We start from the raw sequence: 17,992 nt of genomic DNA, 5'->3' as shown, positions 1-17,992 counted from the left end.
CTTTTTATAAAGCAATACTTTCTAAAAAAATTTTTGTTCACATCAAATTGTACTAGAAAGAAATTTACATTGCCAGTATAATAATCTAAAAAATACCAATAGAAGAGTTCAATACCTTCAAAATTTGAAGGTAAAGTAACTAAGATAAAAACCTAACCCTACCAAATCTCATTAAAATTATCTTTAGAAATGTAGTATTAATACTTCATACAAACTCAAAATAGAATATTTGATTTAGTCATGACTTTGAAAATAATCACTGCAAAAAGAACCCTATTTTTGTCATTCCTTTTTTTTTGTGTTTAAGAGAATTTTCAATAAGTGTCAATTCAGTTCTATATATTTCCATATATCCACACAATTAAAAATGTAAATGTTGTCAAAATATGAAGTAGTATTGAAAAAACAAGAAAACATGTAAAAAGGAAAAAATCTTCTTAAATTATTTTCAGTGAAATTTCTTAGATTTAAATCAGTAATGTCATACAAAAAGGAAACAAACAAAAAAAGACAAGCCTTGGTCTTAAACTCACCTGTAAACAAAAAACAAAATATCCACTAACACTTTGTTCTGCAATGACATCTTCCATGGTCCTCAGGGTGGTACCCAAATAAGAATTCAGGAGCTGGGTAGGAAGCAGTCCAACCGAAGATGCCATCAGATAGTTGGGTAAGGAGAGATCAGTAATCTAGAAGAGCAGATTAAATGGAATGATTCATTACCATATAAAATTTCAACTTCACATAAAACTGTGTGTACAAGTCTTGCTAGCAGTTTTCCCTTGGAGTAGAGGAAGCTGAACTACTTTTCAAAGCATTCTGGTTTTTAAAAATGATTATAAAGGGAATACATACAGAATGTAAAAGATTTAGAATGAAATAAAAGTTTAAAGAAAAATTTTAATATTCTATTATTCTGCCATTGAAAGCTAACATTTGTGACTATTGTTTTTTCCTTACACGTAAATAAAATGTGCACACACACAGATCACTCTGTAAAAACAGTTTTTAAGTCTTCCTCATGTCATTAACTATTCTTCATAAGCATACTTCAATGGCAATGTGGTCACTGGGCTTTGAAGCCAGGTAACTCTAGAATGACATTTCAGGGCTGAGTCTTTGAATATCAGTTTTTTTCATTTGTAAAATGAGGATAATAACCACTACCTTACATGGTTGTTGTTAGGATCAGAAATATTTGTAAATATCTTAACAAATGCCTAGCACATGACTGACACTCAAAAAGGTAGAAATTATTATTATTATACAATTACACTATTGGGTTGGCGAAAAGGTTCATTTGTTTTTTTTCCATTAAGATGGCTCTAGTAGCACTTAGGTGTCTTTAACTTCATTCGAAACAATTTTGTTAGATTGTATTGTGACAGCTGTCATATCAGTGTGCATTTAAAATATAGCTTATCAAAATTGAATTTTTGTGTAGCCATTTTAATATTAAAGATGGAAGAAAAAAAGCAACATTTTCGGCATATTATGCTTTATTATTTCAGGAAAGGTAAAAACGCAACTGAAACGCAAAAAAAGTTTTATGCAGTGTATGGAGAAGGTGCTGTGACTGAACAGTGGTTTGTAAAGTTTCATGCTGGAGATTTCTTGCTGGACGATGCTCCATGGTCAGGTAGACCAGGTAAGTTGATAGCGATCAAATCGAGACATTAATTGAGAACAATCAATGTTAAACCACATGGGAGATAGCTGACATACTCAAAATATCCAAAACAAGCGTTGAAAATCATTTGCACCAGTTTGGTTATGTTAATCACATTGATGTTTGTGTTCCTTGTAAGTTAAGTGGGAAAAAAAACCTTCTTGACGGTATTTTCTCATGCGATTCTCTACTTAAACGTAACAAAAACATTCTGCTTTTAAAACAAATTGTGATGGGCAATGAAAAGTGGATACTGTACAATAATACGGAATGGAAGTGATCGTGAGGCAAGCGAAACCACACCAACCACACCAAAGGCTGGTCTTCATCCAAAGAAGGTCATGTTGTGCATACGGTGGGATTGGAAGGGAGTCATCTATTATGAGCTCCTTCTGGAAAACCAAACGATTAATTCCAACGAGTACTGCTCCCAAGTAGACCAACTGAAAGCAGCACTCGATGAAAAGCGTCCGGAATTGGTCAACAGAAAATGCATAATCTTCCGTCAGGATAACGCAAGACTGCATGTTTCTTTGATGACCAGGCAAAAACTGTTACAGCTTGGCTGGGAAGTTCTGATTCATCCACCATATTCACCAGACACTGTACCTTCGGATTTCCATTTATTTAGGTCTTTAAAAAATTCTCTTAATGGAAAAATGTTCAATTTCCTGGAAGAATGTAAAAGGCACCTGGAAGAGTTCTTTGCTCAAAAAAAGTTTTGGAAAGATGGAATTATGAAGTTGCCTGAAAATGGCAGAAGGTAGTGGAACAAAACAGTGAATACGTTGTTCCACAAAGTTCTCAGTGAAAATGAAAAATGTATATTTTATTGTTACTTAAAAACCAAAGGAACTTTTTGGCCAGCCCAATAACACTGTGTGGATGTAGCACAATTTAACCATTCTTTTGCTGTAGAACATTTAAAACTGTTTCCTTAATTGTTTCTTTGTGTATATGTGATTATGTATTTTTTTTTTGCTATTATAAATTTTTTAAATCTATATGAAAACCTTTGTATATTAACCTCTGTGGGAGAACAGTATCTAAAATATTCCCAATAAATCCATCTCGTAGTATTCATGCCCTTGTGTGATCCTCTCCCCTAGAGTGTGGGCTGGACCTAGTGCTTTCTTCTAGCAAACAGACTGCACAGCATAAGCGATGAGATGTTAGTTCCAAGATTAGGTTACAAAAAAAACAGGACTTCCATCTCTCCCTCAAGAAGGTAAGTTACCATGTTGTAAGCAGCTCTATGGAGAAGTCCTTGCTGTACCAAGGAATTGATGTCTTCAGCCAACAGCTAGCAAATACCTGAGACCTGCCAACAGCCACCAGAGTAAGCCTGGAAGCAGATTCTCCCCCAGTGGAGCCGTAAGATGGCTGCACCTCTGGTCAACATCTTGATTGTAGTACTGAGAGAGAACCTGAATTAGAGGTACCTAGCTATGCTGTACAGGAATTCCCGACCCACAGAAACTGTGAGATAATAAATGTTTATTAAGCCATTCAGTTTTGGAGTGATTGTTACACAGCAAGAAATGACTAATATGCAACTCCATTATTTTAGGAAAGATCATTTGGAATGGAATTACTGGATCAAACAGTAAAAACTGTTTTCCCAAAAGGTTCACACTGTTTTACATACTTATCAGTAAGTAATGTATATGTGTGTCCATTTCATCATACTCTTACCAACTTTAAATTTTAAATTTCAATCTTTCTTAGTTTGATAGGGGTAAAAATAATGTTTGATCATTGTTTAATCTGTACTATTTTAATTTATATTTACATTAGTTTTAAATATACATTTTACTATTTGCACTTCTTTATGGCTTTATTTGTTCACATTTGCTCATTTTTATTGAAATGTTAAGTGTTTTCTTATTTATTTATTTTTTTTTATAAATTTATTTATTTATGGCTGTGTTGGGTCTTCGTTTCTGTGCGAGGGCTTTCTCCAGTTGCGGCGAGTGGGGGCCACTCTTCATCACGGTGCACGGGCCTCTCACTGTCGCGGCCTCTCCCGTTGCGGAGCGCAGGCTCCAGACGCGCAGGCTCAGTAGTTGTGGCTCACGGGCTTAGTTGCTCCGCGGCATGTGGGATCGTCCCAGACCAGGGCTTGAACCCGTGCCCCCTGCATTGGCAGGCAGATTCCTAACCACTGTGCCACCTGGGAAGCCCGTGTTTTCTTATTTATTCTTGATATTTACTCTTTTTATAGTAAGGGCAACTTTTTGTCCATTATATGTGGTAAATATTTTCCTTTAAAGTGTCCCTTTAATTTTATGTTTTGACATACAAATGTTTCTAAATTTGTACGTATATTATTAATTGTTTCCTCTGATTTTCCATTGCTTTTAGCTTTAGAACGTCTTTTCAGATCCCATTGTTAATTTCTGCCTATATTTCTTTTCTTATTATATTTTCATTTTTAATATTTACCACTTATTCCTTCTGTAATTTATTTGAATTAAAGGTGAGGATTCCTTATTCCTTTTTCCTCCCTTTCCCCAGTAGCCAATTTTCCTAGCATCATTTATTGAATAATCAATAACTTCTCCAGCAACTTATGATGTTTACTTTATTATAAATGAAGTTACTGTATATAAAGGGGTCTATTTGGGGCTCTAATACTGTCCACTGATATCTTAAACCTTGTGTTGAAACCAAATTATTGTAAAGACTATCAGTTTAATATCTCATAAGGAATTTCCCATCCTTCAAACCCCTATTATTACTCTTCTTTTTAAAATTTGCATAACCTTCTTACCTATTCATTTTTACAGATACATTTTAGGATCACTCTGTCACTCAAAAAAATTAGTAAATATTATACTAGGATTAAGGTAAATTTATAAATTAATCTGGACAGAGATGCAATCTCCAGAATATTCAGTACTCTTATCAAGAAATGTTTTCATAATTACTTTAAAATCCTCCACATTTCTTACTAAAGTTTGGTGGTTTTATTCACATATATCAGTTATTTCTCATTAGTTTATTTCTAAGCATTTTATGTTATAGTTGTTGTTGCTACTGCCATTAATTTTGAGAATAACTTTTCCACATCCTTATCTGGGTATTACTGTTATATAAGAAAGCTAGAGGCCATTTTACTAAATTTCATTTTTATTAATTTTAAGATCTGGTATTTTAATCAGCTACAGGTTACTCTATAACTACAATCTAACCTAATAATTATGCAAATCATGTTTTCAATAAAGATACATTTATCTCTACTCATAGATGATTAATTGGAGATACACCACTGCTGGTTTAGAAAGAATACTGCAGTGACTGGTTGTTAAAGATTCACCTAAACAATTACTGACTCAAAGACTGCTCCATGCAAGATGCTCTGGTAGGTGCCTGCAAGAGAGGCAGTACGACACAACTTTTACCTTGAAGAATTTGCACACTGACAAGTACACACACAACTACTTCAGAAACAGGCAGAAAGGGAGCCTTGAGAAGAACTACACAGAAAGTATTAAGGAGTAAACAGGGATTAAAATCTCTGTAGGAGTAGGGGGCCAAAGGGCAACATTGTGGAATAAGAGGAACTTGAAATGAACTCCAGAAGCTAATATGGGTTTGGTGGGCAAAGATAGGTGGGATGAGGAAGTTAAGGTGTTCCAAGAAGAGAATGAATAAGGACAAGGTGGTAGGTGACATACAGGATGTATTAGTAAAGTTAGCAGTACAGTTTGGATTATTTATAGGGCAAGGGAATCCTGTAAAATAAAGACAGGGCAAGTATTTGGGGTGATACTTGTTACAGGCCTTGGGTGAAAGGGGAATGAGTTTGTACTCAGTAGAAAAGCTCTGGGGAGTCTAATCAAAGAATGACATGAATGGTGCTAAGTATTAGGAAGGTTCCTCTATCAGTCTGGAGCACTTACAGGAATGGAAAACTTTCTTTAGAATTAAACATGTCAAATGTATAAAATAAGTAAATATGACAAAAATGAATCATAAAAATTATTATACTGCAGTTAATAATAACATTATATGTTATGGAAGTTATTTTTAAAATAAATATTTAAGTTCCAAAATATCAGAATGCAAAGCTTCAGTTCATAATCTTTAAATGTAATGAAGTTTCTCCAAAGAGAACACATAATTGACATTCATGGATGACATCAATAATATCTAAATGGCTATTTTAAGAACAGATATCTTAAATCTGAAACAACCCTGCCACTTAACTCTTTAACAAGACCTTTGTCTAAAGCATAAATCAAAGTTTATCAAACCTTTCATGACCGAACCTCATCCTACAGAAAAAGCAAGTGTTATTATTTACATACAGTTCTTTTCTGAAAACCTGCATAGCTAAATAAAGCAAAGAAACTAATTTCAGGTAATCATTGTAAACTGTTTTGCTGGCGTGTCAAATAATTTAACCAATAGAACAAAACAATAATACACACACATACAGGTTTTCAACTATTACTAAGTGTATTAAAGATAAACAGGTTCTAAATTATTCTAATATGGCATTTCCTATAAGCCATGATCCTATTCAGAATCTGCATCTAGTTCCAGTCTTTGACAAACAAAGCTAATTTAGAATACCTGTTCCCACAAAGAGACCCATCCAGCCTTCTTTCCCCGGTAAGCCTTTACCCACCGACTTTTAAAAAAACATGTCTCCTTGTCCTACTTTCCAAAAAGACATTAAATGTGATCCTAGAATATTCCCACTGGAATTCCTGACTACAATACCCTGGGATCTTGGCTCAGGACTGTTTACCTATTCCAAAGACTCCTAGAAATCTCAGCCTAGGATGTCAGTGTTATCCTGCTGGTTAGTTCTGTGATCAGAAATACTCCAGTGAGAGTTCCAGGGATGGTGAATGCTACCTGATTGCCATCTTCCCATGCTTTTAAAACTCTAGAAGCACCATGAAAGTATACACATTCTTATTCTCAGAGGTACTGTGATTTACTTGGAGATGTAACTCACTTTTCTGGGTCAGTAGGGGTTACTGTAGAATATTACTTTACCATATACCAGATAGATCCTGAAAACAAAGACGTGCCCATCTGAAGAAAAAAAAAAGAGAAAGAAACCCTTAATTCTGAAGAGCAAGAGCTGATTCTTCTCTGAACACATATTTTTGAAGCTGACAATAAGAGAACCTCTGTCTTTAGATGGATCACTCAGATGCTCACTGAACCTGAGGCCTGCTGTCCTCTCAGGCACGGCACAAAGCACAGCTCCCCTGGCAACCCTGCCTCCAGCTCCTCTGCTTTCTCTATTTACGGCTGTTTACACAACGGCTTTACGGGCTTTAACACACTAAGAAACTTCATCATTTTTACAAAGAATATCTTGACATAGATCGAATGAAGAATATAAAGGTGATCTGTGTATGGAAGACCTCAAATTTTATCCATAGCTTTGTGAATCTCTATTAGTTTTGGCAAATTACACCTTCCTGTATAGGTGTGTTTCTTAGTTTATATAAAAGCAATGCTGCTTATTGACAAAGTTACTATTAAAGTAAATTCCAATTAAAATATATATTTAGCAATATTATACAGAAAAAATCATGAATCCCTATAATAATTTTTAAGGAATGGTCAAAAGAAGTTAAAATGACTACATTTGATCTTTTCATCTAAATATTATTGATAAATTATATATTTTATAATATATATCCTAAATATTGATACTTACTATCAATATTTCAGAAACAGAGAGGGAGAAATAGTCAACAAATGGCAACTAGTTTTCAATTCCAGAAATATGAAATTTTAAAAACTGGTTAAAGGAAAAACATTAACTGCCCATTCCCTTCCCTCCCCAAAATACCTCTTTCAGTGTTCCCAATCTCAGTTGCCCTAGATAGACACTTCAGAAGTCAGTCACACCACTCATTCTTCCCTCATTCTCACATCCAATCATCTACCCTTTCTTATGGATTCTACCTTTTACATATGTTAGAAATCTACCCATTGTCTGTCCCTATTCCTATTCAGTCTCCCCCTCTCTAGTCTTGATACTCTAGACCTACCCTCCACTCACAACCTATGCTAAATTTTGCAGAAATCTTTTAAAAATGCAAATCCAATCCTGCTTAAACTCCTTCCTACTGCCATCAGAATGAAGGTCAGGTTCTTCAACATGCAAACTGCTTCATGACCTGGCCTCTGAATGTCTCATGCTTCACATCACACTATGTTCCAGACACATCAAAATTCTCTTGTTCTTAGAACATTCCTTGCTCTTTTCTTTTTGGGCCTTTGTACATTGTTCCTTCTGGCAAGAACACTTATACCCTTCCTCCCACTCCTTTTATTTGGGCAAAGTCCCAAACTGTCTTTCACTACTCAGTCATCAATTTCTCTAGGACACCTATTCCAAGCTCCCAAGTCTGCATTAAGAACTGCTTTCAAGTTCTCTGACAGAACACTATTACTCACCAAGTCCCTTCACACTAGAGAGTAACGGAAGGTTTCACCATCTGTTTGCCCTTTACCCCTTCCTCAGACTATACGTTTGTAAAGGAAGGGACCCATCTGTCTTGTTCCTCATTGTGTCTCTAGTCTTTAGTATGATGCCTACTATATATCAGATACTAAATATATGTTGATTGGATGTAGACTGTATCAACATTAAAATTGTTTTGTTTATAAATGTGGAGACTTATAATAGTTGCCAGTTTATAAACAGGCTAGGATGCAAAGTCCACTTGTAATTGGCTGTTCAGAAACTAAACATGCTTTCCCCCTTCCCCTCAGAGAAATAATGTATTAAATGGAAATTAATTCATTGTCAGCAAAATATTAGCCTTGATATATCCAGAATGCTTTCTCCCCTAGACTGCAAGCACCCTGAAGGATCTGGGATGGCTTTATTCATTGCTATTGTATCTCTAGCATCTAGAACAGCAGTGGGCACAGAGTAGTACCTATCAGTTACTTGTTGAGTGAATACTGAATGAACACTAAAAGCATTTCCAGTAACCTCTGAGGCCAACCTGATATCAAGGTTAAGACCCTCTGTGCAGGCAGCAACCCTGAATGTACTGAGAAAAGTCTTGCTACCGGAAAAACAAAAAAAACAAAAAAAACAAAAAAAAAAACCCAACAAGGCAAGGGCTCTGAGAGACCCCACTCTAACAGGTGGAGAGGGCATCAGTGTAGAGGCTTCTACTGACAGAGATAGGACAATAAATCTGTCTACAATGCAGAAACCATCTTCATATATACAGATTTTTTCATTAGTTCACTATCCCTAAATTAGGAACTGATTTTAACAGTTCCTAAATATTTTAGGGGTCACTGATCCATTTGAGAATCTGATTAATACACACATTGAACCGCCTCTCCGGGGGGGGAAAATATATACATATATATAAATATATAAATATATAAATATATATATATATCTTACTGCATATAATTTCTGGAATATAAGTTAAAAAGATCTTCTTTATAGAGTTATGACAAACTATAGGTTTATTACTTCTACTCATTCAACAAAAATTTATCAAATGCCTTCTACACATAAGGCCCAGGTCTAAGCAGGGATAAAGATACAAAGATAGAAAACCACAGTTGACTGTGTGGTCATTTTAAGCCATTTTGTAGTATACTTAATGACCAAAATGTTCATTACATTCAGTAAAAAGTCACAAAAATCATTTATAACATTCACCCACAATGTTATATAATGAAAACACATGCATTAACAAATGCAAAGACTAGAAAAATAAACACTGAAATGTTACTGATTTTTCTTCTTTGTACTTACTATACTTTTCAAAGTTTTTACAATGAATACTTATTTCATAGAAAAAGCAAATACTGTTAAAATAAGTTTTAAAAAGGCTCTCTGCCTCTAAAGAAATTTTTTTTATCTAGGAAGGGGTAATAAGACATACTGTATTTGTTACTATGATACAATTGGCTAGAGATATAGATTTGTGAATTCTAACCCCATATATGACACATGAAAACAACAGAAGCTGGTGAGATAACTGAAGAGGCACAAACAGGAGAACACAGTTTTGAGGAAGTAATAGCCAGCTATACTCAGTGGTACTGTGAGGTCTAAGGATGTGGGCTAAGGTGGCATGACATTTTTCAACTTGGTCATCATGTCTCAACCTTCAAGACTTGATGACTCCAAGCTCCTTCAAAACACAGACTGTGCCTCTGTCCTTCTATTCCATCTGAACTGTACCACTGGCAATGAATCAGTATACTTTAATAGTAAGAAGAAATAATCATTAGATATACGGGTACAGTGACAAGTAGCATGACCCATCAACTGTGTATGAATGAATGATTATGTCTATAACACAGAATAAGAATTTAAGAAGATGAGAAAACATTTTTATAAAACATACTATCACCAAACTGTTAAATAAAAAGTAATGCTAGTTACTCAGAACATTTGTCTTTTTAAGAGCAAACTCTGAGACCCTGTCTAACCTCTCTCATTTTACAAATAACAAAAACTGGAGGCCAGATCATTAAATGACTTCACCGAAGTCACACAGGAGCTGAGACAGAACCTAAGGTCCCCAAATAGTCCATGAGGCTAAGATTTTACCATTTTTCCGGTCTTTCAGTCACTAGCTAATAAAATACTTTTATTTAATTAAAATAAATTTCAGTTTGATTGTGAACCAAATTACTAGAAGTAATGTATCTTTTTCTTGATTACTCAAGGCAAACTCTAGGAAAATACATTACAGTTACATTTGCTTTAACTTTGTCTTTAATCTTATTTTGCTATCATTATTTTAGTCAGTACACCAGTTTCACAGCTCCCTGCCCCTCCCAAAACAAACAAGGAACCTTTCTGTTGCTGCTTCTAACCTATTGTGGGCTAATAAAAATAGCCAAAGTAACTAACAGTTAGGTAACATAAAATTCTTTAAAGTGGTTCCACTGAGAAGTGAGCCAGGATGATGGGTCAGGCCTTGCACTTTTAAATTTACTCATTTCTTTTCTTTTCTTCTTTTTTTTTTTTTTGCATTTTATCCACATATGGTCTTTTTTATAAAAAGGGTTTTGCTAAATACAAAGGTAAAAAGATATATATGAGAGCTTAAGGGCCTCTTCCTACAGTTGCAGGGGCTCAGGCCTGGTGGCTGTGACTGCTGTAAGCTCTCAGGCAAACTTTTTCTGCAAAGTGCCAGGTAGGAAATATCTTAGGTTTTGCAGGCCATAGGGTCTTTGTCGCAACTACTTAACCTGCTGTTTTAGCTTAAAAAGAGCCACAAATCGTACATACATGAATGAGCATGGCTGTATTCCAATAACACTATTTACAGATGTTAAAATTCCAATTTCATGTAATTCTCACATGCACAAAACATTCTTCTTCTGATATTTTTTCAAATCATTTTCCTGGGATGATGTCTAATTCAACTGTGTACAACCTTGCCCAGTGCCTGACACATGGGAGGTCCTAGGGCAAGTGCTCTGCAACTATCAATGGAATAAGGAGATCTCTGAGCAACCCAGCTCTTCTCAGATCAACAATAGAATCTTAGGTAAGTTCATGACTCTACAATTTACTAACTGTATGTTCCTGGGATAGTTATTTCATCACTCTGCCTCAACTACCTTTGCTTAAGATGAGGATTAGGGTTTATATGAGTCTTAAATAAGCAATGTGTACATATTAGAAGAACAGTGCCTGTCAGTTAGTAAGTACAATATAAATAATGGTTAAATTACAACAATAACAACAAAAAAAACTTTGAGTATCAATGTCCTTTTTTTGGAACGCAGAGGATAGACAGAAAGAAATAGTAAGTAATGAGCAAGCTATATATTTTATCACAGCTTTGTAGTAGGTATTAGTAAACACATTTTACAACAGAAAGTATGGCTCAAAAGAGTAGCTCAAGATGTAAGAGTAAATGTTAGAACTAAATCTAATTTCAAGTGTGTGATATTTTGTCCTCTATATAACTGCCTATAAGTCACTAATAACTCCTCAGAGGACTGTTGTGATGATTAAGGAATATCATGTATGTAAATTTGCTCTGCATACTGTAAAGTGGTATACAACATATGAATAAGAGGATCTTCCATGCTATTTTTTATGTTTTTATTTGAGGTTTCAAAGATTTAACCATGATGGACAGAAAATTTCCCATGTGGAATTGTTTGAGAAGTTTTTCTATGACCGAAGTGAAAACAGAGAATGATTTTTAGGATCTCCTATGGAACAACAGCAACAACAAAATCAAACTCTTTTGGAAGTTGCAAGCACCAATATGAATACCGTTACCCATAACAACCAATTATCGTGTAATATATTTGGATTAAAGTTGACATTTCACTGGTGGTAACTTTAAACTGTAGAAGTTCAGATGTCTCCAAGGGGGCATCTTATAGGAGACCTTACAAGAATGCTTTAATGCTTACTCAATACAGAATGGGATGTTATTCTTATGAATGTTTACAGTTTTCAACTTTATCAACAAAAAGGAAATCCTGAAATTCTGAGGCTACAGACAAGATTTGCTATGTCTGAATCAGAAATAATCATGTCTACCTCTTAGAATGAGGATGAAATTAGTTAACACATCAAAGGGCACTTAGTAATTGTGGAATGATAAGAGAGAGGCTATAGAGGTAAGATGAGGGTTGGGAATTTATCCTGAGGGGACAAGAAAACGCACTTGAGAGTTTCCCTGCAGGGAGTACCAAGATCGGATATGCATTCTAGAAAGATCTTTCTGGAGAGAGAAAAAATTAGAAATCCTTGTTTAAGAAGCAAGGAGACCAGATGGGAGGCTGAGATGCCTGAACCAGGGTAGTGGCAGTGGACTGAACTGAAGGGCCTGGGAGGCAGAATCCATAAGTCAAGTGCCAGAGTCATGAAGACTGCTACCAAACACTCCAGTTCTCTCTCCTTCCTGCCACACACACTACCCCTTTGAAGTTAGCTGTGGCCATGTAACTTGTTCAGGCCAGTAAAAAGTGAGATTACTTCCAGGTGAAAGCTTTAAAAACCAGTGTGCAATTCACCATGCCACATAAAGCAAGTGAAAGATGGTGGCTCTGTCATCCTGGATCCCAAAGTAAAAACGACATAAAGCAGAGACTCCCCACCCCTTCCCCAAACCAAGTTGAACCTGGATCTGTGTCAAGTAAGTAAACAAACCTTTGCTTTTTTCTTTTTCTTTTTATACTTAAAGAACATATATTTATGAGAAGTCATGAGAAAAATATGGCATCATATGCAATATAGAGTCTATTTAATAAAAACAAAAGTTTTAATTGTATTATAAATGCTGGAAGCATATATTATAGTCCCCCAAATCATAAAAGCTGAATTCAAAATATAAATTAAATTTATCTCCCTCTCATCATAAACAATAATTCAAGCTACATTTTTTACAAACCTTTGCTTTTTAATGCACTGAGGTTTGGGGGTTGTTACTGTAGCATAATTTAGCCTATCCTGACTGAAGCAGTAAGAAATAGTCATCCTAGATATGTGCCCAGATAAGAACAGTACCTAGAAACACCGACTACACGTCTAGAAATCTGTCTTAATGTACAATAATACCTACAGATACAAGATTACATCAAAAACACTGGTCGGGGGGGAGGGGTTAACTATTTCCCAACAGAAACAATGAGTGCATTTTTAAAAGTGGAAAAAATTTAAATATGTCCTTGGGAAATTATATTTCTTATAATCTAAGAATTGATACAATGAAGTGTTATGTACTTATTTTCCATTTCAAGCTTTTCAAAAGTGGAGTGTCAGTTTGCTTATCCCTTTTTAGCACATATGGGAGAAGGAAAGAAATAAAGTTAAGAATAGATAGGAAGCAAGGGAGAACGCCTTTCCTTCTTCCATACATTCACCTTTTACAACCAGTTCCTGCCTCTAAAATATAAAAACCACTACACCTCCACCACTAAGAATAATAATTGCTAATAATTTTTGAGAATTGAGTATGTGCCAGGCAAATACTCAATGCCTTCACTGCATTAGCTTATTTAAGCCTCATAACTCAGCACAGACTAATCAAGGACTGTCTATTTCCAAAGCCTGTGCCCTTCATGACCACTATACTTCACTTCCTCTTTGAAGTAGGCCCAGATAAATTTCTTTAATCATGGGCACTGATTAAAGATCAATCAATCGTGGACACTGAAGATGAGTTTTAACTGAAATAGCAGGGAAAAGGGATAATTTAAACGATAGGTAGGGAAGAAGAAAACAAAAGAAATATGCCTGGAAAGGGGGCAGCTGTGGGTAGCCTGAGGGGTAGAAGGGCAGAGAGGGTAGAGGCAGAATGAAGTTCTAGAAGGCAGAAGGGAAAGTTAGGCTAAAACAAAAATCAGCCTAAACTAAGCTTTCTTTTCACTCACATACCCTGGGTGAATTCAGTAAACAGTTTTGGTTGAAAGAGCTACTAAGCAGACAGTTAATATAATAGATAGATATAATATATATAATATAATTATATATATATTATATATTATAATTATATAATATATAATATAATAGATATAATAGACTATATCCAATGGCTCCACAACCCCCCTGCTTATGGCCAAGAGTGAGAATTTCACACAGTACCATGCACTTTTTCAGCTGATCTGGGGTTTATAACTCAGCTCACCACTTGGTAGGTGGGTGATCCTGAACAAGTTCCTGGATGCTTGAGCCTCCATTTCTTCCTCAGAAAAACTGTACCAATAATACCTATTTCAAGAGGCCAGTTTTCTTTTTTTCCTTCTTTTCTCTTGACCCCACAAGGCCAACTGAGAATTGCCCCTTGTCAAGTTTGGTTTCAATTACATAATTACCTTAAATTATTTCCAAGTACAAAGTATAACTTCTTAATCACATGTTTAATATGTTTAAGAGATTACTTTTTAAAAAACCTATCTTATTTTTAATTAATAAATATATAGAGTCCACATTATATACCCGGGACTATACTAGGTACTAAATACACAATGAAGAAACAGAGTCATGGGTTGAGACCCTATCTTCAAACCATAGTGCAAAGTTTGACTCTACCTAGGTGACCCTGGGTAATAACAACAGTAATGAAGACAAAAGCCAACATGTGAGTGTTTGTTAATCCAGGGTCAGTACTATGTATTTATTTTATGTAATTGTCTCAATAATCCTATGAAGTAGGTACCGTTACTTTCCCCATTTTGCAAATAAGAAAATGAACCACAGAGAGGATAAGTAACTTGACCAAGGTCAACAGATTCTATGGGGACAGTAGATTTCCAGAGCACCACCCCTGTGTTCTAGACTATTAGACAATAGTCTATAAAATATGTACAATCACCTTCTGCAGGGTTAGTTTAGATTAGAAATAATATGTGGGAAAGAGCCTAGGATAGTAGGCACATGGTAGGTGGACAAGAAAATGCACAAGGAAATAAACTATACTAGAGAGGAAGCAAACTAAAGGAATGAAACTATTCAGGTTCCTTAGTTCCCACTCTCTTTCAAAGTCTTAGGATACTTGATCTATTATTATCCAAGGTTGGGTCAAAGTTCATGTTTATAGGCGGTTGTGAAAAGGTAAAATTTTAAGGAAGAGAACATACCAAACTGCCTTTAAACACCAAACTTTATCTGTACAGAAAACTCCTTATCAATTTCCATGCCTCCACAAGCTTCAATCTACAGTTATTACTGCTGTTGGTTAGAATCAACATGGGATTTGCAAAAGGCATTTAAAAAGAAAAGAAGAAAGATAAAATCTTAACTTCATCACAGAGAGGTAGGTTGGTTAGAACTATTCTTAACATAAAACAAAATGAGAAAGTTTCTAGAGGCTAACAATTTATTTTTGAGACAAAACAATGTGTCAGAATAACATAAAATACATTGATTCCTATGGATTTGAGTGCTAAATCTCTTTCTTCACACAGAGTTTTCTTTAGGTCTAGCTGAAGGGTTGAGTTCCTGGGAATCTCTATATGAACTCTTTGAACTTTAGAATCATTGAATTTGAGGAACTCAGTAACTAGTTCAACCCCTTCACCTTAGAAAAGTGGAAAGCAAGGGCAGATAGTGTTAATAATTTGTTCCAAAGACACTAAGTTTGTAAATACTGGATTCCTTTCTTCCAATGGGATGGTTTCCTCACTTCGCAGTGTTTCTATTCCTCAGTCAGTTACAATGTGATGTACATTAACTAGAAAAACCTAAACTGAATAAGCAGAACATATGAATACACGGCAAATAGAGCATAGAAGGTGTGTAAAAAGACAAATATATTCTCACTGGGAAAAAGGTTATCTGTCCTATTTTGTTTTATCCTACTACTTAGTGATTTCAAAATGAAGTTCCTCCAAAAAAAGATAAAAAGGAGGCTTCCCCCCATTACACTGTATTAAAGCAAATTACTTGATGGAAAAAAAAAAGCCTATTAAAATTTTTAGGTAACTCCAAAATATGGAGTCTGTAACTACCCTCTACACTGTTTACCCAAACAATTCCTTTAGCCCCACGTTGTTAAAAACTTGAGTCAAAACACTGGATGCATTTACGCAGGTTAGAGAGAAAGCTAGGCATGTGAAGCCTTTACTCCCTGACTGTTGCCAAAGCTGCTACAGAAATCAGATGACAAATGTTTAAAATGGATATTTCCACTCATCTCCCCTCATACTTAAAAGGGCTCTTCATTTCTTTTTATATCTTTATTGGAGTATAATTGCTTTACAATGTTGTGTTAGTTTCTGCTGTACAGCAAAGTGAATCAGCTATGTGTATACGTATATCCCCATATTCCCTCCCTCTTGAGCCTCCCTCTCACCCTCTCTAGGGCTCTTTTCATTTTTAATCAAACTCATATGCCAAAAAAGGAGTAGTTCTTTCTCTACCAAATCTCCTATTGAGGGCCGGACTTAGATTTGCTTTATTTGTTTGAGATTTCTCAGGGTACGACGGAAAGTAATTTTAATTCCTGTTGTTAATGTCACTTCTCTGCTGGCATTTATCTGTTGGAGCGTCCTCCTAGGGCTGTCACAAGATCGCTCAAAAACAGACTTGGAGAGAGATGGACCAGCGGGACACCACTTACCGAGAACACTGCATTCTGAAGCCCAAAAGGTATGGGGGTCAGTCTGGCCAGTGCCACCACTTTCAGGCCACTTCCTCCCTCCACGACGCGAATAACGGCGCTCAGCTTCTCGCTGCTTTGGATCCTGGCGGTCACCCAGGCGGTGAGCAGCCGCTTGCAGACCACATGGGCGATGAAGGTGCCGATGAGGACGCCCACCACCATCAGTCCCATGCCCAGCACGAAGCCGTACAGGTAGCCGGCGGCCACGTTGAGCACGATGTACCCCCAGCCGCAGGGGAATGAGACCACGATGAAGCCCACCACGAAGAGCAGGACCCCCAGCAGCGAGTCAAGGCTCTCTACCCAGAGCAGGAGGTGCTGCAGGTAGCGGCGGACCAGGGCCAGGGAAGCGAAGCACACCGCGGCCAGCACGCAGACCAGCACCAGGCTCCGGCACCAACAGGTGCTGCCGAGGCAGCAGCAGCGCCAGTTTCTCACCTCGGCCACGCCGACCACCACGCCGCCGCCGCTGCCGCTCCCGGGGCTGCCCGCCAAGGCCGCGCCCGGCGCCGGCAGCTCAGAGGCCGCAGGCTGACCGTGGTGCCCCAGATAGGCTCCGAGCAAGGCTCCGGAGGCCGCCGCCGCCGCCGCCGCCGCCGCCGCCTCCGCCGCGCTCGCCCCGCCCCCGCGGGGAAGGCGGTCCGCTGAGTCGTGCCCGCCTGCCGCCCGCGAAAGGGCCCAGCGGGGCGGCAGTTCTGCGCGGCCCGGAAGGGGGTCGTGCTGCAGAAGTCGGGGCAGCGTCTGAAGCAAGCTCCTGCTGGGGCTCCACATGCCTCGGCCCCAAACAGGCCCTCAGCCGACCAGTCCCGCCGCCGCCGCCGCCTCCACCGCCGCCGCCGCGCCCATCAGGCAGCGGCCGTTCATGGCGTCCCGCACGCCTGGCCTTGACTCCCCGCGTTCGCTCAGGTGGCAGTAGAGGGCCTCAGAAAAAGGCAAGGACTCGGAGACGGTGGGATGATGCCGCTGAGAGTGAGAACACCCCGGACCCCACACAAGCAGTGCCCTCCCCCTTTCGGCCAGAGGGGGCGGGGCCTTAGGCGCGCGGGGCGGGGCCTGGCGCGAGCTACATTTTGGCCCCGCCCCCGTGACGCACAGCCCCGCCGGCTGAGCGGGTAAAGAACAGAGGAGTAGTGACAGCGTAGGGAGGGCTGGGATGCTGAGGGGAGCGGTTGGGAGGGCAGAAAGAGCAGAGAGTAAGCGGGCACCGGAGAAGGGGGGGACTGCA

General features: G+C 37.8%; 2 protein-coding genes and 1 long non-coding RNA gene across 4 annotated transcripts in view; 1 reads left to right on the top strand and 2 right to left on the bottom strand.

The window, feature by feature from the left end:
- The window catches only part of LOC309615020 (endoplasmic reticulum transmembrane helix translocase-like), a 76,705-nt gene extending 70,029 nt beyond the window's left edge, over positions 1-6,676 (top strand). The window contains exon 6 of the mRNA XM_082364098.1: positions 1,512-6,676. The gene's annotated coding sequence lies outside the window, so the exon portion shown is untranslated. The remainder of the gene's footprint in view (positions 1-1,511) is intronic.
- Positions 1-17,690, bottom strand: part of TMEM64 (transmembrane protein 64) — a 38,267-nt gene extending 20,577 nt beyond the window's left edge. The window contains exons 1-2 of one of the 2 annotated variants that reach the window (XM_082364084.1): positions 16,726-17,690; positions 534-689 (exon numbers count right to left, since the gene is read on the bottom strand). In XM_082364084.1, the coding sequence (XP_082220210.1) occupies positions 534-689; positions 16,726-17,538 (969 nt within the window). In that variant the 5' untranslated portion in view covers positions 17,539-17,690. The remainder of the gene's footprint in view (positions 1-533; positions 690-16,725) is intronic. The other variant, XM_082364085.1, reaches the window with a different exon arrangement.
- Positions 1-17,992, bottom strand: part of LOC309615025 — a 511,470-nt gene that overhangs the window by 127,538 nt on the left and 365,940 nt on the right. The gene's annotated exons all lie outside the window — the stretch shown is intronic.

This window comes from Balaenoptera borealis, assembly GCF_965194805.1.
Source record: "Balaenoptera borealis genome assembly, chromosome: 17".
Lineage (NCBI taxonomy): Eukaryota > Metazoa > Chordata > Mammalia > Artiodactyla > Balaenopteridae > Balaenoptera > Balaenoptera borealis.
The sequence above is the reverse complement of the archived record's forward strand: the minus strand, read 5'-3'. Positions and strand labels throughout refer to the sequence as shown.